At 38.0% G+C, this 27,417-nt stretch overlaps 2 protein-coding genes across 5 annotated transcripts in view; both read right to left on the bottom strand.

Moving 5' to 3' along the window:
• Positions 1-9,400: 9,400 nt before the first annotated feature.
• BBS10 (Bardet-Biedl syndrome 10) lies at positions 9,401-13,346 on the bottom strand. Its single transcript, XM_003259566.3, has 2 exons — positions 13,074-13,346; positions 9,401-12,698 (listed from the first exon to the last, which is right to left on the bottom strand). Exons 1-2 carry the CDS (start codon positions 13,268-13,270, stop codon positions 10,721-10,723), a joined length of 2,175 nt encoding a protein of 724 aa, XP_003259614.2. The 5' UTR covers positions 13,271-13,346; the 3' UTR covers positions 9,401-10,720.
• A 3,319-nt stretch (positions 13,347-16,665) lies between these two features.
• The window catches only part of OSBPL8 (oxysterol binding protein like 8), a 216,193-nt gene continuing 205,441 nt past the window's right edge, over positions 16,666-27,417 (bottom strand). For 2 of the 4 annotated variants that reach the window (XM_030819936.1, XM_030819939.1), the window contains 3 exons: positions 23,569-23,674; positions 21,485-21,587; positions 16,666-20,891 (listed from right to left, as the gene is read on the bottom strand). In XM_030819936.1, coding sequence (XP_030675796.1) covers positions 20,759-20,891; positions 21,485-21,587; positions 23,569-23,674 — 342 coding nt within the window. In that variant the 3' untranslated portion in view covers positions 16,666-20,758. The remainder of the gene's footprint in view (positions 20,892-21,484; positions 21,588-23,568; positions 23,675-27,417) is intronic. The other 2 variants (XM_030819938.1, XM_030819937.1) reach the window with 1 other exon arrangement.

Here is a 27,417-nt window from a genome sequence, read left to right as displayed (position 1 = left end):
CAAAAGGGTTAGAGTAAAATATTGCAAATAATAGAAATTTATTCCCCCAAATAACCAACAAAGTCTTTTCAAGGAGCACATTAGACAACTCCCTTCTCAATTCATGCCCAAGTTATCACTGGTTAATGCTCACGTAGGAATTACTATCTGGAAGATTGGGTAAGAACCTTAAACTAATTATTAAGACTAACATCGCAAATTAAATTGTAAGACATATAATACAAATTAGAAGAAATCAGTATGGGAGCTTATTAAGTACAAAAAAGATTGGTAAATTGTGAAGAAAAAACAAGTGAACTCTCAAGAAGTCTGCATAAATGCACTCTTCAGAAATGTATGATGATTAATATTTATTATTAATTATTATTAATAATAATTATTATTATTAATTATTATTATTAATAATAATTATTATTAATATTAAGCTCCCTGCTTAAAGAAAATAGACATTTCTCGCTAGCGGTCTATCAATTTTGTTGATCTTTTCAAAAAACCAGCTCCTGGATTCATTAATCTTTTGAAGGGTTTTTTGTGTCTCTATTTCCTTCAGTTCTGCTCTGATTTTAGTCATTTCTAGCCTTCTGCTAGCTTTTGAATGTGTTTGCTCTTGCTTTTCTAGTTCTTTTAATTGTGATGTTAGGGTGTCAATTTTGGATCTTTCCTGCTTTCTCTTGTGGGCATGTAGTGCTATAAATTTCCCTCTACACACTGCTTTGAACATGTCCCAGAGATTCTGGTATGTTGTGTCTTTGTTCTCGTTGGTTTCAAAGAACATCTTTATTTCTGCCTTCATTTCATTATGTACCCAATAGTCATTCAGGAGCAGGTTGTTCAGTTTCCATGTAGTTGAGCGGTTTTGAGTGAGTTTCTTAATCCTGAGTTCTAGTTTGATTTCACTGTGGTCTGAGAGACAGTTTGTTATAATTTCTGTTCTTTTACATTTGCTGAGGAGAGCTTTACTTCCAACTATGTGGTCAATTTTGGAATAGGTGTGGTGTGGTGCTGAAAAAAATGTATATTCTGTTGATTTGGGGTGGAGAGTTCTGTAGATGTCTATTAGGTCCACTTTGTGTAGAGCTGAGTTCAATTCCTGGATATCCTTGTTAACTTTCTGTCTCATTGATCTGTCTAATGTTGACAGTGGGGTGTTAAAATCTCCCATTATTATTGTGTGGGAGTTTAAGTCCCTTTGTAGGTCACTCAGGACTTGCTTTATGAATCTGGGTGCTCCTGTGTTGGGTGCATATATATTTAGGATAGTTAGCTCCTCTTGTTGAATTGATCCCTTTACCATTATGTAATGGCCTTCTTTGTCTCTTTTGATCTTTGTTGGTTTAAAGTCTATTTTATCAGAGACTAGGATTGCAACCCCTGCCTTTTTTTGTTTTCCATTTGCTTGATAGATCTTCCTCCATCCCATTATTTTGAGTCTATGTGTGTCTCTGCACGTGAGATGGGTTTCCTGAATACAGCACACTGATGGGTCCTGACTCCTTATCCAGTTTGCCAGTCTGTGCCTTTTAATTGGAGCATTTGGCCCATTTACATTTAAAGTTAATATTGTTATGTGTGAATCTGATCCTGTCATTATGATGTTAGTTGGTTATTTTGCTCATTAGTTGATGCAGTTTCTTCCTAGCCTCGATGGTCTTTACAATTTGGCATGTTTTTGCAGGGGCTGGTACCAGTTGTTCCTTTCCATGTTTAGTGCTTCCTTCAGGAGCTCTTTTAGGCAAGACTAATAAGGAAGAAAAGAGAGAAGAATCAAATAGACGCAATAAAAAATGAAAAAGGGGATATCACCACCGATCCCACAGAAATACAATCTACCATCAGAGAATACTACAAACATCTCTATGCAAATAAACTAGAAAATCTAGAAGAAATGGATAAATTCCTCGACAAATACACCCTCCCAAGACTAAATCAGGAAGAAGTTGAATCTCTGAATAGACCAATAACAGGTTCTGAAATTGTGGCAATAATCAATAGCTTACCAACCAAAAAGAGTCCAGGACCTGATGGATTCACAGCCGAATTCTACCAGAGGTACAAGGAGGAACTGGTACCATTCCTTCTGAAACAATTCCAATCAATAAAAAAAGAGGGAATCCTCCCTAACACATTTTATGAAGCCAGCATCGTCCTGATACCAAAGCCCGGCAGAGACATAACCAAAAAAAGAGAATTTCAGACCAATATCCTTGATGAACATTGATGCAAAAATCCTCAATAAAATACTGGCAAACCGAATCCAGCAGCACATCAAAAAGCTTATCCACCATGATCAAGTGGGCTTCATCCCTGGGATGCAAGGCTGGTTCAACATATGCAAATCAATAAATGTAATCCAGCATATAAACAGAACCAAAGACAAAAACCACATGATTATCTCAATAGATGCAGAAAAGGCCTTTGACAAAATTCAACAACCCTTCATACTAAAAACTCTCAATAAATTAGGTATTGATGGGACGTATCTCAAAATAATAAGAGCTATCTATGACAAACCCACAGCCAATATCATACTGAATGGGCAAAAACTGGAAGCATTCCCTCTGAAAACTGGCACAAGACAGGGATGCCCTCTCTCACCACTCCTATTCAACATAGTGCTGGAAGTTCTGGCCAGAGCAATCAGGCAGGAGAAAGAAATAAAGGGTATTCAATTAGGAAAAGAGGAAGTCAAATTGTCCCTGTTTGCAGATGACATGATTGTATATCTAGAAAACCCCATTGTCTCAGCCCAAAATCTCCTTAAGCTGATTAGCAACTTCAGCAAAGTCTCAGGATACAAAATCAATGTACAAAATCACAAGAATTCTTGTACACCAATCACAGACAAACAGAGAGACAAATCATGAGTGAACTCCCATTCACAATTGCTTCAAAGAGGATAAAATACCTAGGAATCCAACTTACAAGGGATGTGAAGGACCTCTTCAAGGAGAACTACAAACCACTGCTCAATGAAATAAAAGAGGATACAAACAAATGGAAGAACATTCCATGCTCATGGGTTGGAAGAATCAATATCGTGAAAATGGCCATACTGCCCAAGGTAATTTATAGATTCAATGCCATCCCCATCAAGCTACCAATGACTTTCTTCACAGAATTGGAAAAAACTACTTTAAAGTTCATATGGAACCAAAAAAGAGCCTGCATCGCCAAGTCAATCCTAAGCCAAAAGAACAAAGCCGGAGGCATCACGCTACCTGACTTCAAACTATACTGCAAGGCTACAGTAACCAAAACAGCATGGTACTGGTACCACAACAGAGACATAGATCAATGGAACAGAACAGAGCCCTCAGAAATGATGCCGCATATCTACAACTATCTGATCTTTGACAAGCCTGACAAAAACAAGAAATGGGGAAAGGATTCCCTATTTAATAAATGGTGCTGGGAAAACTGGCTAGCTATATGTAGAAAGCTGAAACTGGATCCCTTCCTTACACCTTATACAAAAATTAATTCAAGATGGATTAAAGACTTAAATGTTAGACCTAAAACCATTAAAATCCTACAAGAAAACCTAGGCAATACCATTCAGGACATAGGCATGGGCAAGGACTTCATGTCTAAAACACCAAAAGCAATGGCAACAAAAGCCAAAATTGACAAATGGGATCTAATTAAACTAAAGAGCTTCTGCACAGCAAAAGAAACTACCATCAGAGTGAACAGGCAACCTACAGAATGGGAGAAAATTTTTGCAACCTACTCATCTGACAAAGGGCTAATATCCAGAATCTACAATGAACTCAAACAAATTTACAAGAAAAAAACAAACAACCCCATCAAAAAGTGGGCAAAGGACATGAACAGACACTTCTCAAAAGAAGACATTTATGCAGCCAAAAAACACATGAAGAAATGTTCATCATCACTGGCCATCAGAGAAATGCAAATCAAACCCACAGTGAGATACCATCTCACACCAGTTAGAATGGCCATCATTAAAAAATCAGGAAACAACAGGTGCTGGAGAGGATGTGGAGAAATAGGAACACTTTTACACTGTTGGTGGGACTGTAAACTAGTTCAACCATTGTGGAAGTCAGTGTGGCTATTCCTCAGGGATCTAGAACTAGAAATACCATTTGACCCAGCCATCCCATGACTGGGTATATACCCCAAGGACTATAAATCATGCTGCTATAAAGACACATGCACACGTATGTTTATTGCGGCACTATTCACAATAGCAAAGAGTTGGAACCAACCCACGTGTCCAACAACGATAGACTGGATTAAGAAAATGTGGCACATATACACCATGGAATACTATGCAGCCATAAAAAATGATGAGTACATGTCCTTTGTAGGGACATGGATGAAACTGGAAAACATCATTCTCAGTAAACTATCGCAAGGACAAAAAAGCAAACACCGCATGTTCTCACTCATAGGTGGGAATTGAACAACGAGAACTCATGGACACAGGAAGGGGAACATCACACTCCGGGGACTGTTGTGGGGTTGGGGGAAGGGGGAGGGACAGCATTAGGAGATATACCTAATGCTAAATGACGAGTTAATGGGTGCAGGAAATCAACATGGCACATGGATACATATGTAACAAACCTGCACATTGTGCACATGTACCCTAAAACCTAAAGTATAATAAAAAAAAAAAAAAGAAAATAGACATTTCTCTTGTCGCAGCCAAGATTTCCCTATATCAGAACACAGACAATGGAGTTCATAATGAGAAACCCCCATGAGTAGGTCACGGAGCGCACCCAATCGCTAAGTAGGTGTATTTAGTTGAGGCACAAGAACATTGGCTGCAGTGATCAGGGAGATTCTCACCCAGATATCTCTTTATAATAAGATCTGCAAATCGGTGATGGCAGGGATGAGGATCCCCCACCTCTTTTCCTTGTTGCTAAATACAAGCTTCCAAAAAAATGGTTGTGAATGACAGAGACTGTAAGAATTATGCATATTTTACCATACCATTAACCTAAGCAAAGCATGATTCAACCACAATATGCCATCCATACATGGGACTACAGTGATGCTTTTGGCAAAAATTTGGAAATAAAATTTCTTACTGAGAGATACTCTTCGAAATTAACAAATAATTGTTTAGCAACAGAGACACACTAAGTGACCTGTAGAAGACAGAATGGTTTCAAAGCTGGTGGGACTCTGCAGTGATGTGGTATTTTAAAAAGTTGTGTCCATCAGAATTTAAGTAGCATTGGAAGTATACATAAATGGAGTCACTGAGGCAAATGTTGGTTGGATCCATCCAATTATTGCTCAGAGAAAGGCAGCTATAGTCAGGTTTTTCAACTGGTCTAGACCTATTAATTCCTTCATTTATTCACTGAACTTTATTGAGTCCTTATTACATCAGGCATTAGCCTACATGCTGGAGATACAGAGGCAAATAAGTCAAAATTCTCATGTTTATATTCTGGTGGGGAAGGTAGTCAATTAAAAAATAAACCATATACCAATAACATCAGGTTTGTGCTTCAAAAAATGCTTAACAAGGTAGGAAGATATAGTGAAGGAGGGAAGTCTTGGGGAGGAAATAAGGTATTATTTTAGATTGGGTGTCAAGGAAGGCACTGCTAAGAATGTGACACTTAAGCAGAGATAGCTGCCTAAAATAAGGAAGAGAGCCATACAAAGATCAGAGCTAAAAAAGAGTTCTAAGCTGACAGAACAGGAAGCGGCAAGTTCAGAGGCTGGAATAAACTTGTGTGTTCAGGGAACAGAAAGGCCAGTTTGGCGTTTGTGTGTGTTGTTTGCCAAATGTTCTGGTTCTCTGTCCTTCTGGGCACAATATAGGATTGCACCACTGGTGCTTCTGTGGATGTATATAGGACCATGTGACTAGTTCTGGACAGAGTCATAAGCGAAATAATATGTTCCATTTACAGACAGAGCCAATGTAAGACGTTCTAGAGCTCTTTTTCCCTCTCTGGTACGATCGATGATTGCTAATGTGTGATAGTGGCTGCTCCATCAGCCTAGATCTAGCAGTAAGGAAGGAAACAGAATCACCACTTGTCTTCTAGTAGGCGTGTAATCTGAGTAAGAACTGTTTGTATTGTGGTTGTTTTAGTTTTGTTTTGTTTGGAAATGGGCTCTTGCTTTGTTGCTTAGGTTGGACTCAAAATTCCTGGGCTCAGGAGATCCTCCTGCTTCAGCCTCTTGAGTAGCTGAGACTACCGGCACACACCACCATGCCTGACTGTATTGTTTTAAGCCTGTGAGATTTGGGGATATTTCAGTTTGGTGTAACCTATCCAGACAGAAACAGTAAGTGTAACTGGTGGAATGTAAGCTAGAGGGAGACTGGTAGACTATGAGATCTAAGGAATAGGTGGGGGTCAGGTCACACTAAGCCTTGTAGATTATGACAAATTTGGATTGCATTCTGTGTGAGGGAAAATCATTGGAGGACTTTGAGCAGGGGAATATGACATGATTTGCCTTTCAAAAGAATCACTCATGTAGGGGAAACTTCTTATTCATAGGAAACACATACTGAGGTATTGAAAGATAAAGTATAATGCTTTCTACAACTTACTTTCAATTGGTTCAGTAAAATGTGTGTGTGTGCATGTTTGTACATGCACAAAGTGGGTAAAATGTTATTTGGTGAATCTAGATGAAGGTTTCATTGTACTCTTTCACTTTTTTTGTGGGTTTAAATTTTTAAATAAATTTTCGGTGATTCACTCTAGAGAACTGTAAGGCCATTATGAGCTAGTGCAGGTGAGATGAAGTGGTTTGGGCTGGAGTGGCAATGGTGGCAGTGGTGAGAAATGGGTGGATCTGAAACCCGTTTTGTATTTAAAGCCAGCAGGATTTGCTGATAGATTGGTTGTGGAGCATGAAGACAGGTCAATGTGTTTCTTAGATTTTTGTCCTGAGCAGGTGGGAGATGGGTGGTACCATTAACTGACATGGGGCGACAGTGGGAGGGCTAGGGTTAGGATATAGGAAATAGCAATTCTATTTTGGGCACGTTAAGGGTGAGCATCCAAGTGGAGACTGGGTTGGCAGGTGGATAAATGAGTTGAGAATTCAAAGAGGTCTAGGTTGGAAATATATAATTTGGGATTATCAGCATCTATTGGCACCCAAGCCATGGATGGATAGGCTCTCCTAGGAAGCAAGTATAGGTAGAGGAGGGCCAGGACTATGCCATGGGGAACTGGAGCATGAATGGACTGGAAAGATGACCATACATTTCATTTGATTTCTCTTGTTCTGATTCCACGCTTACTGAGCAAGCACCTGATTATTGTTTGACTTCCCATAGAGATCCACACATAAAGGAAAGATTGGCCATATGGACTTGGAATATTCTAGTTCCTGGTAGAGTTCTCACTGTAAATAAATTTATCACATTCACAAGCTTAGTGTGAGTTAGCCCCTGAGACAAAGCCATAATCAGTGTGCTGACAAAAATCTGATGGTGAGTCTGCATAAGGGAGAGCCAGACCCTGCACTGTGGAAATTCCCCCGAGAACGAAGCACTGCTTGCTGGCACTCTTCCACAGCTCACATCTCTTTGCAGCCTGCCAAGTGAGAATGTTCTCATATTTCCAGAACTGGTGAGACAAACCTAAGCCAGGTGTAGCTAAGAGAATATTCCTTTTTTTTAGGTGTATATCTTTTATTGTCAAAGTTCTACTTATTTGTCAGGGTGTCTCTCACAGTTTTTTTTCCACGCTGATCTTGCATTTCCTTAGATCAGGGTCCTTATTACTTAATTACTATTTGGAGAGTATTCTCTATGTGCTTGCACTAGATCTATTTTAAAATTTTATTTCATTTTTATATAGGTAATATTCAATTGGTTCAAAAATCAAAATGACAATGAGAAATCTTCCTACCTCCTCCTGATTGATTGGTATCTCTTCCCCCCACCCCTCCAAATCATTGCCTCTATCTCTTTGTGAATCCATCTAGCTTTTAGGCTGTTAGCAATCTTTTGCTATGACAAAGTTGCAATTAATAACTATATATACATACATATACATGGTTTGTGAGCTGTAGTTTTTGTTTTCTCTGCTAAGCTGTGATGATGAGAAAGACATATTCTACTTCTTTTGGGAGGGGATGGGCAATTTCTGATAAAAGTTCAGGCTCAAACTGCATTCTTCTTCCCCTTCCCTTTTAGTCTGAAATGTGGATAACATGGCAATTCCTGTACAACATGATTAAATAGCATCCCTGGCTGAATCAGTTCAAGGATGTTCAAGTTTAACTATTTAGTGTCTACTGCTTTGAAAATAAAAATGGCTCATGCTGGCCCAATGAGAAAAAATAAGAAGGTCTATCAAGGTTATTGGAGAAAATGTGTTTGTGGGAGGTGGATCGACATGTAACTTAATAACAAAAAGAAATGCAGCTGAGAAGTTAATGCGTATTTGTCTTTTCCCTCCCATGGTGTAGCAGATTGTATTTTCCAAAGATAGCTGCCTCAACATATCCCATCCCACATGCTCTTATGATGTGACACTGACACTGTTCCCATTGAGTGGTGGGGCCTGCATTCTTCTCCTTTGAACCTCAGGTGATGCTTATGACTGTTCAAACAATAGAATGCAGTGGAAGTTGTCCAGTTAAGCCCAGTCAACCCCCAGAACCACAAGTAAATAACATAATGATACAAAAAACTAAGTTTTGGGATTATTCATTATGCAGCAGTAAAAAATAGAAACATGATCTTGATTTTGATTTTAACTTGTCTTTACATTTTCCTTGGTCTTGATTCTTTAATTTTTATTCAGATTTTACTGTAATTTTGTCTGTTCCTTTTCTTGGGTGGGGATGGTCTGTTCTTATTGCAGGTCACTTCACATCCTTTGTGGTAGAGGGTATAAGTATAATGTAATTACATTTTTAAAAGTGCTTCCCTTTCTAACTCAGTGATGTAAACTCTCTAGTGTTATTCTGTAAATAAGGATAAATCCATGAAAGTTTTACCACTATTTTTGAGGGGTTTCTTTTAATGAAAAGAAAAAGGATTGCTTTGCGTAGATCTGTTCTACACTTTCTGCTCCTCCCCAAAATAGATCCCTTGCCCATGAAAGTTTATAGAAATTATAATCTCATCTATGAGGACAAAACGACTGATTCATTCAACAAATAGGCCCTCAATAGGCATCTATTGTGTGTAAGATATTAGACCAAGTGCCAAACATACAAAGCCCCAATCCTGCCTCAACAGGGCTCCTGGACTAGTGACTATATCTATTAAATGCTTATCATATACAAAGCACTGGGCATGTCTGGAAGTCATTAAATGCTTACAGTAATGGAGGAGTGTTTAAAACAACCACAAAAAAAGCAAAGTGACCAAATGACCTGAAAGGCAACTTAAAAAAATGAAAAAAATTATGCAGCAGTTTTAAGGTTCATTCATCCATGAATTCAGCAAAAGAGCTAATTTATTCCCTCCATATTCACAGAAACAAAATAATGCATCATATAGCATAAATGTTTAAAAAACCAGAATTATATTTAATACAAAAAATCGTGATATTATAGTTTTTAAAATACATTAGTCAACACTTATTCAACTGTAATTAAAGTTTCTTTTCTTCAGTCAATCCCAAGTAAGAATCTGTTGAATAAGTAAATTGGAAACATGTATTTAGAGGAATGAATTAAAGATAACACTGTTTTATGCAACAAGCACTTCTGAATACTTGGAGTAAATACAGCACTGTTTTGGGTATTACAGAGAACTGATAAAGGTAGAAAACACTGTCCTTGTCCATGATAAGATGCATCATATTATTTACACTGATAAGCTTTTAAAATACGAACATTTGTAAATGAAATAAATTAGAAATAAAAATTAAGACAGAAATAAACATTAGAAATAAAAATTGTCAAATTATTTGTTACTGTGGAACTCTGGCTATGCACTAGATACAAGAAAAACCAGTAAATACATGAAATATCCTTACAAGCTCTTGGGGTCAGGAGAAAATGAAAGTATTAATTGTATATCCTTTCTAGTATTAATCTTTTACTACAGAAATGAAAGAGTTCACAATGCACAGTTATATTTCAGGTAACATATATTCAAAGGTATATCGAAGGTGAAAATCTATCCAAGGTTTTCCAAACGAAGTGGCAATAAACCAATGACTACATAAAAGTAAAAATTAATTTTATGCTTTTTGAAAAAAAATTTGAGTCTTTTACTCACTGCTAATTTAATTTTATGCTTTTTGAAAAAATAATTTGGGCGTTTTACTCACAGCTTTACAAAGCATGAGTAGGGAAAATTAATGCAAATAATGTATTCAATATTAAAAACAATTAGAATAAGCCCACCCAAACCAGAGATTAAATGATTCTATGAACTAAACATCTAACGATGAAGGAGGGCTGGAGTGAAAAAGATACAGAAGAGTAAAAAGGAGCTATAAAGAAACACCCTCCCCTAAACACATAGGCGAACACAGAGCTGAGACACAAAGGCATAAAATAGGGAAAAAACAGACACACTTAGCCAAATCTTGGCTTCCCCTCTAGATTTGTGCCATAAAGTAATTTAATATTTGCATCTGGTCTGGTGACCTTAGTGTGCTTCTTCTAAAGACTTTTAAAGTTACACTATTTTCCTAAGTAGACTGAAGTGACTTTAGAACCAGTGGTCACATGCCTGCTTTTACTTGGCTTGAGTTAGATAAAAAGTTTGGTTAATTAAAAACTTCTGATGTTATAGTTCATCTTCTGAATCTTGATTGTGAACTTTCTGAGGGTGTCTTTTAACACTGATTACCATGTCAATGGTTAATATTTTTGTCAAACACTGAAGAACTGAAGTTAGTAGCTGGTATTTACCTGTTACTGATTCCAAACCTGTCTGACTGCTTACCAAGGGTTGATTGGTTTGCAGTGCATGGACAGCTCTTCTATATGTATGTGGAAAGCTGTACTTTCCTGTTTTAGATTTATAAAGGACTTTGGGAATGCCTAAAAGTGCATTAGCTATTATCATACTAACCATGGTTTCTTCTGATTGATGGCACTTTTTGGCATAATTGAGAAGATAGTAATGTAACAAGATCTCAAAATTACCACCTACTGGCAAAACACAACCAGCTGGCATAGATGAGGAAAGGTAAATCCGGGAAGTACCCATATTCTGTAACTTACAGCTCACTGGTAACATGCTTCCCTTTCCAGTAATATTTGTGACCTGTAAATTTTCGTAAGAAATTTCTATTCTATTGTTTCCCCTTGTTGAATAAGCAGTGGAATCGTTCTTGAGTAATGGTTCATAATCATCAGTTAGCCTGTTTCTTTCCAAAGACAAACATTTCAGCGTTTCATCTGTTTGGAATGTATCTGTTGGTGTCAGTGTGGGGGTTGAATACGGAATATATGTTTCTAATTCTACATCTGAAATTACCAAATTAGAATGTACTTTTAAATATGTTTGAGTTTTTTCCAATTCATCTTTGTTCTCTACAACTGTGTCCTGATAAGGCCTTTGTATTGAGCCATTACCAGTATCTGGTGCTTGATAACTTTCTCCACTGTTCTTATAAATAAAAAGACTTGAAGTGCCATTTTGGTCATTGGTTTGTGTCATGTAATTTAGATCAAGGCCTTTAAATAATTGCCGAAGCATTTTAAATGCTCCATGTAAAGCATCCTTATGTTGTTCAATGAGACCCTGCACTGGTCCACAAAGAACTATAGAGTGTGGTATAAATGCACACGTGCTTATCAAGCCTAGATGAACATATCTTTTGGATCTAAGGATAAGAGGTTTACAAAATTTCACCAAAGCAGTGTTAGGTATTTCACACTGTGAAAAGGCCTGTGGTGGTACAAATGGAGAAAGACCAATGATCCTCTGGATAAGAGAAACTTCTTCTGATGATAAACACTCAACCACTGATATGCCATTCACCCCTGCATAATAAATAACTAAATCTGGTTGTTTCACACTAGATATGAGCAATTTTACATTCTGACTATGCAGATGTTTCATTATTGCTTTTGTCTTTTCCATAATCCAAAATTGAGATGTCTGAAACTGTGCTTCTGAATTTAGAATAAACTCTGATCCAGAAGTGGAAAAAAGAGGCTGAATGGTTTCTGTTACTATCACCATTCCTATGTCACCATCTGCTGGGCAGTACACAGAAAAATCTTTCTGAAGCACAAGACCAGCTATGATCCTGGAATCTGAAACAGGAAGGCCAGTGACACCAACATTCAACTCTACGAAATAGTCATCCACTAACTCAAATACACCAATCCCACTTTTACAAGTCATACACTTGAAAAAGTAGTCACACATCAACTGTGAAATAAATTTGTGATTATTTCTTCCCACTCTTCCACAAAAGTATGCTTCTAAGAGCAACTCTAAAGAGCTCCTACACAATGTTCTCTCTTTAGCAGACGAAAAGATAGACAAAAAGTGTCTACTTAGGTACTGGTCCATAATACCGTCTAATATTTGTGTCTGAAACGTTAGGAGAGCCTGGGAAATACATTTCCACTGACAACAATTTTTCCAATGCCTTCCATGGGTTTGAATGCTTTCACACATCAAAGGATCCTTTTCTCTGTCTGTGATTGCATGAAGTCCTCTAAGCAAATGGCAAAGAAAGATAATAAATGTTTTTGCACCATCTCCTGTTTTTTTGAGATGACTGGAAACACAGTCCACTATCATCCTGTACAAAAAAGAAATAAAGCAACTCATTTTCAGAAGGCCGGCTTCTCACATCTTAAAACCATGTTTACACAGCCATAAGCATAAAATGAGAATATTGTTCCTTTGATACATCCTTAGTTTTTTCCTTTCTTGGAAAAAACTCTGCCCTATTCCAAGATTCTACGGTTGGGTGGAGTGGGGAGAAGTGGTCTTGGGAGTTGATAAGATCTGGGGTGCAGGAGTGTTCCCTTGGGCAGGGCTCTAATTCCAAGCATACAGCGGTTTCACCCGAGGCCAGTCTTTCCTAAGTACGTATCACCTCAGGATGGGACAAGAGCTCCACAGAGGCTGCCTGGGGTGCCCGGCTACGGGGTAGCGTGTAGGACGCGGGTACCTGGCTATGGGATGCTCTAAGTGTAGCGCCTCCAGAAGGCGGCCTCCATTCCGGCTGAGAAGCACCTCGCCAGTGGGCTTCGTACACAAAACTTGCCGTCCCTCGGGCCCCACGCAGCAGCTCACGATGGCTTCCAGCACCTCGGCCACCTGCAACGCCGCCTTCACAGACCCTGCGGCGGCCACAGAACTTAACATCTGGGCCGCCTCCCCTTTTTGACCAGCTTGCAGAACACCGGGGCCGACCGAAAACCGGGGTGGGAACGGCCGGAAACGGAATAGGCGGGGAGAAAACCCGGAAGCCAGGTGCCGAAGCGGGGATAGCACGGCTTCTTGGTTGGGCGAGAGGGCTGCCCTTCTGTCTGCTTGGTGGAAAAGCCCTGCAGCTTTGCCAGGTGGGGTGAGCTGGCCCGTTGTCCGCGAAGACAGAAAAAAAAGACTAGGATTTCCAGCAGCTGTGCCTGGAGCGGCAACCCTAAGCCCTTCTCTGGCTCCCTAGGTGAATTCATTTCCCTCTAGTGGCGTCCGCTGCCCCCAAATTCCTTAGTCTCCCGAGAAACTTTCTTCCTAAGTCCATACGGTAGTGGGGCCTGCGTGAAGGAGAGGGCACCCCGGTTGGAACTCTGCTGGCTTTCATCCCCTGCCAGAAGCTGCTTGTTCCGGGGCAAAACTTCTGCCTTGGATTCACGCATGTTCTGTACACATTCTCCACGAGTTGCTCTCCTTACCATAACGGAAATAATTTGTAGATGCAGGACAGGTGAGGACAGCCTGGCCACAGCCATGAATTGCAGGCCTTATGTCTGCTGCAGAGGCTTTACCACATTTCCTAGACTCAGGTATCACAATAAAACTCTACAGACACCACAAATATATTAAGCAGAAATGATGCGAAGACTCTATTTTTTGAGATGGACTCTCTCTGTCGCCCAGGCTAGAGTGCAGTGGCGCAATCTCGGCTGACTGCAACCCCCGCCTCCGGGGTTCAAGCGATTCCCGTGCCTCAGCCTCCCAGGTAGCTGGGATTACAGGCATACACCACTGTGCCCGGCCAATATTTGTATTTTTAGTAGAGATGGGGATGTCATCATGTTGACCAGGCTGGTCTTGAACTCCTGACCTGAATGATCCACCTGCCATGGCCTTTCAGTGTTGGGATTACAGGCATGAGCCGCCACGCCGGGCCGATGTGAAGACTTAAATCCATTAATCACATTGGTAATCAACAGTATGCTTTAAAACACATGGCCAAGGATTATTGTATATAATCCAAAAACAGAAAATACCGTCTCTTATATTACAACTTTTTTTTTTTTTTTTTTAAGTGATGAAGTTTCACTCTGCCGCCCAGGCTGGAGTGCAGTGGCACGATCATAGCTCACTGCAGCTCCGCATTCCTGAGCTGATGATCCTCCTGTCTTAGCCTTCAAGTCGCTTTGTGCCTCACTACGCCTGGTTATTTTCTCTTTTAGTAGAGACAGGGTCTCCCTATGTTGCCCAGGCTGATCTTGAATTCCTGGCCTCAAGTGATCCTCCCGACTTGGCCTTCCAAAGTTTTAGGATTACAGGCATGAGCCACCTTGCCTGGCCTAAAACACAGGCACTTTTGAGTATGGGCTTTGGATTCAGACCTGGGTTTGCTGTCATTTCCTTACCTGTGGCATTCACCAAGTAACCTCTTTGATCTCTGCTTTTCTCATCTTTAAAAACAATGGGCCTGGCGCAGTGGCTCATGGCTGTAATTCCAGGACTTTGGGAGGCCGAGGTGGGCGATCACAGGAGGCCAAGAGTTAAAGACCAGCATGGCCAACATAGCAAAATCACGTCTCTACTAAAAATACAAAAATTAGCTGGGCATGGTGGACCATGCTTGTAATCCCAGCTACTCTGGAGGCTGAGGCATGAGAATTGCTTGAACTCGGGAAGGGAGGTTGCAGTGAGCCGAGATAGCACCACTGCACTCCAGCCTGGGCAACAGAGCGAGACCTTGTCTCAAAACAAAACAATCCCCGCCAAAAAAACCAGTGGAGATAACATATATAAAATAAAAATCTCAAAAGGTTTTGAGGAGGTGGAGAATGTTCACTAAACACTTTGCATAGTGCCTGGCATAGTTAGCACTCAACAAATATTTATATTACACCTGTTACAGGAAAAGGGTCCCAATCCAGACCCCAAGAGAGGGTTCTTGGATCCCATGCAAGAAAGAATTCAGGGCGAGTCCATAAAGTGAAAGCAAGTTTATTAAGAAAGAGGAATAAAAGAGTGGTTACTCCATAGGCAGAGCAGCCCCAAGGGCTGCTGGTTGCCGATTTTTATGCTTATTTCTTGATGATATGCTAAACAAGAGGTGGATTATTCATGCCTCCCCTTTTTAGACCATATAGGGTAACTTCCTGACGTTGCCATGGCATTTGTAAACTGTCTTTGGTGATAGTGGGAGTATAGCAGTGAGGACAACCAGAGGTCACTCTCGTGGCCATCTTGGTTTTGGTGGGTTTTGGCTGGCTTCTTTACTGCAACCTGTTTTATCAGCAAGGTCTTTATGACCTGTATCTTGTGCCAACCTCCTATGTCATCCTGTGACTTAGAATGCCTTAATCATCTGGGAATGCAGCCTAGTAGATCTTAGCCTCATTTTACCCAGCTCCTATTCAGGATGGAGTTGCTCTGGTTCAGATGCCTCTGACACACCCACCCAATTACTGTGGTAGGTCAGCACTCTCTGGTTTATTATTCCAAGTGATATTTTGTGAGATGCAGAAGATGCAACTAGCATAATAGCACAACATACATCATCTAGAGTCAAAGCATGCCAATATTAGCAAGAAAATGATCTTGTAGATATTTCATGAGGTTGGACAATGAGGGGCCGTTTTCCTTAATCCTTATTGCTATGAACAAGATAGGAGGAACCGGCAGGCCCTCCCATCTTTTTCTCTCCAATTAATAAAACCAAACCAAATGACAGCCAGAAGCAACTGGACCCTGAGCAGAGAGCAAGAATGGGAAGAAAGGAGGGTGGGGGAAAACCAGAGAGGAATGATGTCTCGGAACTCATCTGATGTTGACTCAGTATGGACTAATAGGTGATCTGAGGGGGGGAAAAACCCTTTCATATGGATTTCGTATATGTTTAATAGTAGGGCTTTTCTGTGGTGCTACTCATAACAAGGGAGTTACATTATTCAATATAGATTCAAGCAGTGGATTATATTCCTGACATTTAGAAGTGAAGTGCTATTAGAGTTCTATTTAAGTGGACCATGGAGATACAGATTCAAACTTGTGCTTTTAAAGTAAGAGTCGGCTACCACTCTTACTCTGTAGCTTTTGGAGACTTTCAACCTCTCTGAGCCTCAGCATCTTCATGTATAAAATCTGGCTAACTTCCACTTAAGGTTCTCATAGAGGATTCGAGAAGACTGAATATAAGGCACCAAGCAAAGCATACTTCAGGGATTCTCACTGTTGAATCCCTTTCAAGCCCTTTGCCATCCTTTGCAGCTATCCCTATCCCTCCAAAAGGGGGGATTAAAACAAATTAGCACTAATTTAGTCATCATATTGTATTAAAAGTCACTTAATCACCGTTTGCTCTTTTTAAAAATTTTATTTAGAAGCCTACTTGTAGAAGTTAGCATAATTTTACAGATTATTAGAAAAATTCTTTTCTTTCTGCAAACAGTTATAATAGGTTAGGAATAACAGATTAGAAATGTACTACATTACAAAACAGTGGCCTATAACTATCTGTACATTTACTGTGCACCTTAAGGAAAAGAATTTGACAGTGTGCTGTACTTACACTGCAGGTAACATATTTTTATTCTATCACACAAAACTGACCAGTGGTAGTGCTTGAATTTATGAATGGCCATTAAACAGAATATTTAAACTCAGATGTATATTTAGCATGCTAAAAAATGAAAAAAATTTCAACTGAAGTTCTGTGGCTCATCAGTTCAAATGTTTCATGGCATTTTTTTCTTTAAATGAAAAATTTTGATACTGTAAAACAATTTTACATAATAAATGCAAAAAGATAACATTTTCTAAATTTTTAGAAAGAATATTCACATTCATTTTGTCATGGGTTTCGTGTGGCTCTTCTAAATATATTAATCATATTAATAAGACACTGGTCCTATACAGTTTTAACAGTCCATCTTCAATTAAAAACTGTAACAAAAATAAACAGTATGTAAAGAGTAACAAAAAGTAAATTAAATATACTAAACTCACACAACAGGTAGAATAAAATGAAACCAAATTACATAATGGCAGGTTATATATTTTAAAGAATCTCCTTCCACTTAGTCAAATAAGATAGAAATTGAAATGTAAACTTACTGATTTCTGTGGGATTTTCCCCACTGGTTCAAATTGGAAAATTTGATATAAATCTAATATTTTATTTCTGTAGATTTAATATGATTCAATATAATCTGCAGTCTCATGTATGGCTTATCAATAATACCATCATCACTGTATATCAAACAACCTCACTGCTTACTAGAAATGCTAAACACTGGAAAAAATGGAATTTTATACATTTGTTTTCTTAAATTTTGACAGATATTCTTCAGAAAGTTAAAACTGCCTTCCACAAAATTTTGTGTGTATATGGCACAAGGTGACAGCCAAAAAGTGTGAATTCCGTCGAAAAGGCACTGTTAACAATACTCAGAATAATCTGACAAGTCTACATCAATGTCTGAGTAAAGAATAGGTAAATAGACAAACTCCTATAAAAGACAGCATTATTGTTTAAATATACTATAGCTATATAAAAAGAAAGTGACACACAGAAATGACCCTTTTATGACAAGCCTATAAACACCTTGAATCACATTATAGTTCTGTAACACAAAAAATGACAAAAAATATTTTCTTAAAGGCACAAAAGCATGAATATTAAATGAGAGTTGTATTTTACAAGGCCAACTTTTCAATGGAATGCAGTTACCAACTGAGCTGTGACAAAGAGTACACTGTACCTTTATAAGTGATATAAAACAAAAAAGTACTAACATGAAATACAAGTAAAATATCTATTGCTGTAACTTAACATTTCACATGCCCTATTTATTGTTGTTTTTTTTTTTTTTTTTTTTTTACATGTCCTGGGCCAGCTACATCTTACTAAATGGTGGATGATGGCATAGTACATTTAACTGCTAAAAAGAAAATGCACATGTGAATAATTATTACTCAATTAAATTTTCATGTAGGAAAATAAAATCTTGGTAAATGAAAAAAACTGGTCATAAGGTCATAAATCCTAGAAACCCTCATGAGGCTCTCAGACAACTGGGAACCATAAATCACATTATGAATCCATGTGTGAAGGAAGATTAATTTCAGGTAAATAACATTCAAAGTCAATTACATATATGGCTACAAAGTTAGTAATTATGTGTTATAAAGATTCATATAACTAAGCCTAGTACAAGCACTGATCTAAAATTAAGCCACCAATTCCTGAGTTTTGTGTTCAGTTCATAGAAAGAAACTCATACAACTAAAAGCATAATAAGAGGACTATTAGATTAGATGCATGCTTTTAGTGTATAAAGAACAGTCATTAATAACCCTGCTCTTTCTTAAGAAATAGTTTTTGACTCTTTGGGTAAGAACCCATAACATTTGCTCTAAAAAGAAATTTTAAAAATAAAGAACATAACTACCTATTTAGTCTTAGAAGATACCCATACAAATAAAATATTATTTGGACCAAATGAAAACAACATACACATGGATAAGACCAAAGTCCTAAGAGGTGGGTCACCAATACACAATGTTAACAAGGTTTAATGACGATTTTTGTGATAAGCCAATTTGTATGTAATTAACTAATTTAAACCATAAAAAAGATCAAATTTTACAATATTTACAGAATATCATATATCAATGAATAGGCAAAGTGTAACAGAATGTGAATACAAAAATTATATTGACAAATATAAAATATAACCAAAAATCCATTTGTTCTAATATCATGAAAATACTGGGTATAGGTAGATCTTATTTATGCTTTTATCAATTTAAAACATCATTTCACATGTACATACGGAATACAGCATTATTTTGCCAACAAAACATGGGAAATGGTTCTTCATAGAAACCTAAGGATACTTAAGATAGCTATATTGGTTAGGAAAAAAAGCAGGCTCTTTTTATCATTTTGATTCTCATAATTTACCAATCAATGTATTTATTTACCAATTTTGTATTTATCATGGCATAAACAATTGTAATTTTACTATTTCACAGCCTCCTCCTACTGAAAGGCAAATGTGGTCGGGGCAATTATTCTCTCTGACCATTTTCATTAAAAAACATTTCAAAATCTATACTTTCAGGATTCCAAGACATATTTTAGAACAACATATTCCTAAACTTAACTACCTTGGCAAAAATTGCTTTCAAGGAATATAAATATTTATGTAAAAACATAAAGTCAAAATATTAAACTGAAGAAACAAACAAAAAAAGTTTGCCTTAGCCTGAACAACAGGAATCTTAAAGAATTGTGGTTTTGCCACAGAAAGAAGTTACTAAGGAGAGGAGGGTAATAAAAAAATTAAACTTCAGAACTTGATACTCTTCATAGATACTCAACTTATTGCACGTTTTACAGAAACCAATTTTAATGTACACATAAAGGCCATCACAAAGTGTCTTTTCTTATTGCCTTTCTCTTTTTGGCTTTTGAAGTAAAATACTGGTTATAATTTTTCATATTCTACTTATTCACTGAACACACTAGCGTCTAAAGCTAAAATAAGTTTTCATAATGAAAAAAACATGAATTATCAGCACTTCAAATGCCCTATAAACACCTCTAGAATTTGGCCTATGTTATGAACCAGCTGACTTAAGAAAAACAAAAATAAGACAAAAGGACAGCAATCAATTTTGACCACACTTTTTTCAGCAAGTGCTTAAGGTGGTATTATAATCAATCCAATTAATTGCACACCAGTGTTTTTATACTGATATACACGTAAGTATATATATTTACCTGGATCTATAAATATTAAATTCTAGGGGTTAAAAAAAATCTTCTGTAAACTTTTAAAAAAGCAATTTGCCATTTATCTCTCTCAATGTATTCATTTTGGCCATTCATACTTTTTCTTTCTTTCTAAAAGATAATTGAGCTGAGTGCTTTGCAAATGATTTTAACAGTAGTGTATTGAATTAATTATGTCTATTATTCCATCATTAATCTGTAATTCCTTACTGATAAAAGTTTTGTGCCTGTTTTATGAAGAAAACAGATTACACATAATTATAATATTGATAGCATTTTTTGTTATGAACAATGTTAACATTATATCTCAGAACATACTATAGAATACAAAGACTACTGTCAGGTAAGAGTACATAAGAGACAAGTGTGTATACACGTGGGTTTATTATACTCACATGTAGACACATTCTCACAAAAGCTAGAAATGTCCTGGCACTTAACACGTAGCTCACTTTAATAATCAAATAGGATAGCTCTTGTTTCAGTGTGAAGATAAAAGATACAAAAAGTCAATACCTCTACATTTATCTCCTAGTTTTTTTTGTTTTCGGAATATTGTGATTTTTAATAAAGACCAAACCAACTTGAACACTGGTCCCAGGCCAAATCAGATCTTTCTAGTTCACTGATTCAATGGTAGAGAACTTCTACTTGAACATGAAGTTTATTATGACTTGAAGCAAAATCAGGAGGAAAATGATGAAGTAGTCTTTTTGTTGCAGAAAATAATCCGTGGCAGGTGTGCTTGAAACTAAATGATTTCGAAGAGCCATAATATTTCTACAAAAATAAGCAACAACAAATTTTATAATGATTTGCCAGAAATGTTGGCATAGAGCCCACAATTTGATATTAAACAGTCACAGAGCATTTAATGTTAATAATTTTTAGTTGCTGGGTCATGGGGTGGTATGTGGAGGGGGGGGATCTGGGACTGCAAAGAGGAATACTTAAGGGCTCAGGGAGTGAATATTTACCCACTGTTATGGATGTATTTCAATATTTCAACTGATGCATTCCAATGAAATAACAGCCATGCACAGAGGGGACTATAGAGGCCTGTTAACTGACTTTCTCAGAAACAATCCCACCTCCACACGCAACCCAGCTACATTCCTAGCATGCTACAGGAGTAAAATAAAGTGATTCCAATTCTACCCTCACAGAGAAAAAACAACCTCTCCTTCCTTCCCAAGTATTGTAGTGCTGGAGGAATTTCATAAGTGTCAAACATCAGGTGATAGAGACTAACATTCTATTTTAGCTTAGCTAAATGTTATAAAAATATGAAGTTTGCATATGATTTCCCATATAACAGGATTCTTAACTACTCCTTGGTCTCAAATGAATAGTCACTGTCATTACATTATTACCTTTTAATTTCTTCCTGTGTTTGTTTTATAGATTCGATGGAACTCTGAATGTCTCCCAGTTCTATTCCTTTCTTTCTTCTTGTACTTGGTTTTACTGATTGAGCTAAAAAGACATTTAGAATGAAGTTGAAACTATAAAAATAATCTACAGTTCAATTTAATGTGTCTCATGTAATAAAAATTTTCCTGGGCATTTGTTTTTGTAGCCTAGAGATTAGCATAGTAGTAATATGAATATTCTGCACTTTTGAAGTTTCAAACACATCACTGCAATACTAGAACACTACAAATATATTTAAAGTAGTACACATTAGTTGAATTTTGGATGGCACCAGTTTTATTTTTTAACTAATTAAAACAGAAATAATTCATTAGAAAATATATATTAACTTGAGGAAGGTATTACTCTCTTCTGTTCCTTGCCCGTTTGCCTACCTCTGAAGTCAGCTTCTTGAGCCCTTTTTTCAATTTTTTATTGTTAGTGTTTAGTTACCCAAACTTTAAATCCCTTTCAACACCACTTCTGCAAATTTTTACTGCCAATCAGCAAGCTGTACATGTTTTTCCAAATTCCCTCTCATACGCATTCTTTCCTTTCCATTTTTGTTCAGATCCTACTTAACCTCTCTACAAGTTTTAGCTTTCTCATTTTAAAAATAGGGATAATAATACCAAGCTTCACAGGGTTGTTGTAAGGTGTATTTAACATACAGTCTGGCACAAATTAATTACTCAATAAATGTCTGCTGATACATTATAGTAATGTAGTAAAGTGGATGACACGGTGAATTAAGGAGCCAAAAAATCTGCATATATAACATACATATACCTACTTACGGGGTATGTGACCTTAGGCAGGTTAACTTGTGTCTCAGTTTCTTTTCTCATAAAATGGTAATAACAACAATACAACCAATACTCTCTTCTAACACACTGGTATGCCACGTGACTCCTGCTTTTAACCCTTTATTCGTTTCATTCCTCTAACTACTCTAGTATGTTACCCCTGCCCCACTCCCTAAGCCTAGATTGCTATAATCCATTAGAAATCCTAATAATTCATGAGGATTCTAAGAACTTTCCCTCAAACTGAATTGAGCTCCCTCTCCTTTAAACTCTTTATCACTTGTCATCTAATTTCTTAGTAATCTACCATTTATTCACCTCTAGTGTTATCTTTATAGGTTAAAATGAACTCCCTAGTTCAGTGTAAACTCAGTAGAGATTATGGCTTAAAGTTTTTTTTTTGTCATAATGTCACAAACATCACTTTAATCCTTTCATGACTATATCTCATTGTAGTTCAAGATAGTTTACACGTTATCTGACTCGAATAAGAATGGAGTACAATTTAATCTAGCAGGTCCTAAGTTTTATATTTTTATTGTCTGTCACTTCCAAACACTACAGTAATTTATTCTGGAAATGAAAAACATTTTTCAAGCATGGAACTGAGCTCAAAGCTCAACAAACGCTTCTGAATTCAGTCTAGGGAACCATCAGCAATTTTTCAGAGGTTAACAAGGCATAAGAGGTAGCTACTACCAGAGTGTGGTTTTTTGTTTTTTTTTTAAGACAGGGTCTCACTTTGTCACCCAGGCTGGAGTGCAGTAGTGCGATCTCGGCTCAGTGCATCTTCTGCCTCCTGGGTTCAAGCAATTCTCGTGTCTCAGCCTCCCAAGTAGCTGGGATTACAGGTGTGCACCACCACACGTGGCTAATTTTTTCATATTTTTAGTAGAGATGGGGTTTCGCCATGTTGGCCAGGCTGGTCTTGAACTTTTGGCCTCAACTGATCTGCCCACCTCGGCGTCCCAAAGTACTGGGATTACAGGCGTGAGCCACCACGCCCTGCCTAGAGTGTGGTTTTTATTTAGATGTCTCCCCTTTTTCATTTTCTGTTTCTTTACCTTGAGCCCTGGTCTCACAACTTATCTATGATCTAGAATTGCTTTTATACCTCAACCCTGCCCTGACCAAAACTCACATAACTTCTTGAGTTAATATGAAAAACCATATTCATATCAAATTGTGTAGTAATTTAAAAAATTAGACTCTCATTAGTCTGCAATAAATATTTTTACCTTCACTTCCAGAGGAGTCTTGAATGTCAGGTTCTGGGGAGGAATAGCCTTTTGCCACTTTCTTCTGTTGCCTGGTTGGCTTATGTTTCATTTTGGGGACGCTAACCTAAAGAAAAAAATAACTATTTTGTGAATTTGCACTGTATTTTGGACTAAAGACCAGTTGTGTACAACTGTCAAAATTATCTGCACATAGGCATGATATTCAGAAATAAAGACAATGATGAAATAGTCTAACTCAAATCTAACAAATGTGATGCACTTATGCAATCAAATGATCTTATTTTAATAGGAAGTACTTTGGCACTAATGTCAAAAAGTAAAATACACAATGAAGAGTATACCCAGTCTCTTTCCCACTAAATAGGTACCCATCACTATTAGTTTATATCCAGGGATATTTTTATGTATACATAAACAAATATGAATATAGATCCCCCTACCTCTGACTGAACCAGCCAGTATCTCTAGTAGAATGTTAAATAATAGTGTGTATAAATCATATTTATCTTGTTCCCAGTGTCAGAAACATTCCCACTGAACAATGCTGGGTTTCCAGTAAAACTGTTTATTTACTTTTAATCACATCTGGGTAGTACAGAAAGTATCTTATAATAAATAAAAATGATACCATTATTTTGTAGAGCATTATTTAAACTTACTGAAAGCATTTAAGTGGATGCACAAGATTCAAAAGTATATGAAACCATCAACTATGACTAAATTTTCCTTAGAATAATAAACTTTGGACTCTATCCTATTAATAGATTTGTAATTTTGGTGTTCAGTATTAAACTTAAAAACCTAAATGCAAGAGAAGAAACTAGAATCAGAAAGATAAGATGTATTAGTCTGTTTTTATGCTCCTGATAAAGACATTCCCGAGACCAGGATGAAAGGGAGGTTTAATCTGACTTACAGTTCCACATGTCTGCAGAGGTTGCAAAATCATGGCAGATGGCAAAAGGCACTTCTTACATGGTGGCAGCAAGAGAGAATGAGGAAGATGCAAAAGTGGAAACCTCTGATAAAACTATCAGATCTTGTGGGACTTATTCACTACCATGAGAACAATATGGGGGAAACTGCCCCCATGATTCAAATGATCTCCCACTAAGTCCCTCCCACAACACGTGGGAATTATGGGAGTACAATTCAAGGTGAGATCCCACCAAGTCCCTCCCACAACACGTGGGAATTATGGGAGTACAATTCAAGATGAGATTTGGGTGAGGACACAGAGCCAAATCATATCATTCTACCCCTGGCCCCTCCAAATCTCATGTCCTCACATTTCAAAACCAATCATGCCTTCCCAACAGTCCCCCAAAGTCTTAATTCATTTCAGCATTAACCCAAAAGTCCACAGTCCAAAGTCTCATCTGAGACAAGGCAAGTCCCTTCTGCCTATGAGCCTGTAAAATGAAAAGCAAGCTAGTTACTTTCTAGATACAGTGGGGGTACAGGCATTGGGTAAATACAACTGTTCCAAATGGGAGAAATTTGGAAACAAAGGGGTCATAAGGCCCATGCAAGTCTGAGATCCAGCAGGGAAGTCAAATTTTAAAGCTCCAAAATTTTAAAGCTCCAAAATGATCTCCTTTGACTCCATGTTCCATATTCAGATAATGCTGATACAAGAGGTAGGTTCCCATAGTCTTGGGCAGCTCCACCCTTGTGGCTCTGCAGGGTATCCCCTCCTGGCTGCTTTCACGGACTGGGGCTGAGTGTCTGCGGCTTTTCCAGGTGCACAGTGCAAGCTGTTGGTGGATCTACCATTCTGGGGTCTAGAGGACGGTGGCCGCTTCTCACAGCTCCACTAGGCAGTGCCCCAGTAGGGACTCTGTTTGGGGGCTCCAACCCCACATTTCCCTTCCGCACTGCGTTAGCAGAGGTTCTTCATGAGGGCCCCGCCCCTGCAGCAATCTTTTTCCTGGGCATCCAGGCATTTCCATACGTCTTCTGAAATCTAGGTGGAGGTTCCCAAACCTCAATTCTTGACTTCTGTGCACCACAGGCTCAACACCATGTGGAAGCTGCCAAGCTTTGGGGCTTGCACCCTCTGTAACTATGGGCAGAGCTGTAACTTGGCCCTTTTTAGCAATGGCTGAAGCGGCTGGGACGTAGGGCACCAAGTCCCTAGGCTGCACACAGCATGGGAACCCTGGGCCCAGCCCATGAAACCATTTTTTCCTTCTAGGCTTCCAGGTCGGTGAAGGGTGGGGCTGCCATGAAGACCTGTGACATGCCCTGGAGACATTTTCCCCATTTTCTTGGGGATTAACATTCGGCTCCTTGTTACTTATGCAAATTTCTGCAGCCAGCTGAATTTCTCCTGAAAAAATGGGTTTTTCTTTTCTACTGCATCGTCACGCTGCAAATTTTCCAAACTTTTATGTTCTGTTTCCCTTTTAAAACAGACTGCCTTTAAGAGCACCCAAATCACCTCTTCAATGTCTTGCTGCTTAGAAATTTCTTCTGCCAGATACCCTAAATCATCTCCTTCAGGTTCAAAGTTCCACAAATCTCTATGTCAGGGACAAAATGTCAGCAGTCTCTTTGCTAAAGCATAACAAGAGTCACCTTTGCTCCGGTTCCCAACAAGTTCCTCATCTCCATCTGAGACCATCTGAGCCTGGACCTTGTTTTTCACATCACTATCAACATTTTTGTCAAAGCCATTCAAGTCTCTAGGAGGTTCCAAACTTTCCCACATTTTCCTGTTTTCTTCTGAGTCCTCCAAACTGTTCCAAACTCTGCCTGATACCCAGTTCCAAAGTTGCTTCCACATTTCTGGGTATCTTTTTAGCAGCGCCCCACTCTAATTTACTGTATTAGTCCATATTTATGCTGCTAATAAAGACATACCCGAGATGGGAAGAAAAGGAGGCTTAATTTGACGTTCAGTTCCACATGGCTCGGGAGGTCTATAATCATGGCAGAGGGCGAAAGGCCCCCTTTCTTACATGGCAGCGGCAAAAGAGAATGAGAAAGATGCAAAAGCGGAAACCCCTGATAAAACCATCAGATCTCATGAGACTTATTCACTACCATGAGAACAGCATGGGGGAAACCGTCCCCTTGATTCAATTATCTCCCTCTGGGTCCCTCCCACAGCATGTGGAAATTATGGGAGTACAATTCAAGATGAGATTTGGATGGGGACATAGAGCCAAACCCTATCACAAGGTAATGTTCATGCTTGGAAAAACAGAGAACCAGTGGTCAACAACTCGGTTCTTTCTTGTTCACCATTGTAACAGGAAGTATTCTCAATTACTTATTTCTTGAAATAATTTTGCAAAATCTTATTCAGGTATTTAAAATTAAAATTTCTATAATATGTAATAAGCAAGCAGGTTTGGCCCATACTCCTACTTCAAATGCTGGAGGCTTAAAATTTTACAACATTTAAAATAGAAATCCACATTTCTAGAGTAGGTTCAAATTGGAGACTGATGAACACTGTGAGAAGCTTATTTAAAATAACAAGGGAAGTCAGAAATACAACTAGAGATATACAAAGATTTACTGTGATCAGTAAAGTATACCTTTAGGAGAAAATACAGATGCCTTGTGTGTCTCTATCATGGTAGGGTTGTTAAAAGAAGAAATATAATTTTTAAAGTTTTTGAATTTTAAAATTTTGTGAGATACATAAAATAAACCATATCATTTTAACCATTTTAAAGTGTACAATTTAGTGGTATTAATTATATTCACAATGTTATGCATCCATCACAATTCCAAAACATTTTTATCATCAAGAAAGATTCTGTAGCAATTAAGCATTTCCTTTTCCTCTTGTTCTGGTAACCATTTCTAATCTTTCTGTCTCTAGGAATCTGC

This window comes from Nomascus leucogenys, chromosome 10, assembly GCF_006542625.1.
Source record: "Nomascus leucogenys isolate Asia chromosome 10, Asia_NLE_v1, whole genome shotgun sequence".
Taxonomy (NCBI): Eukaryota; Metazoa; Chordata; class Mammalia; order Primates; family Hylobatidae; genus Nomascus; species Nomascus leucogenys.
The sequence above is the reverse complement of the archived record's forward strand: the minus strand, read 5'-3'. Positions and strand labels throughout refer to the sequence as shown.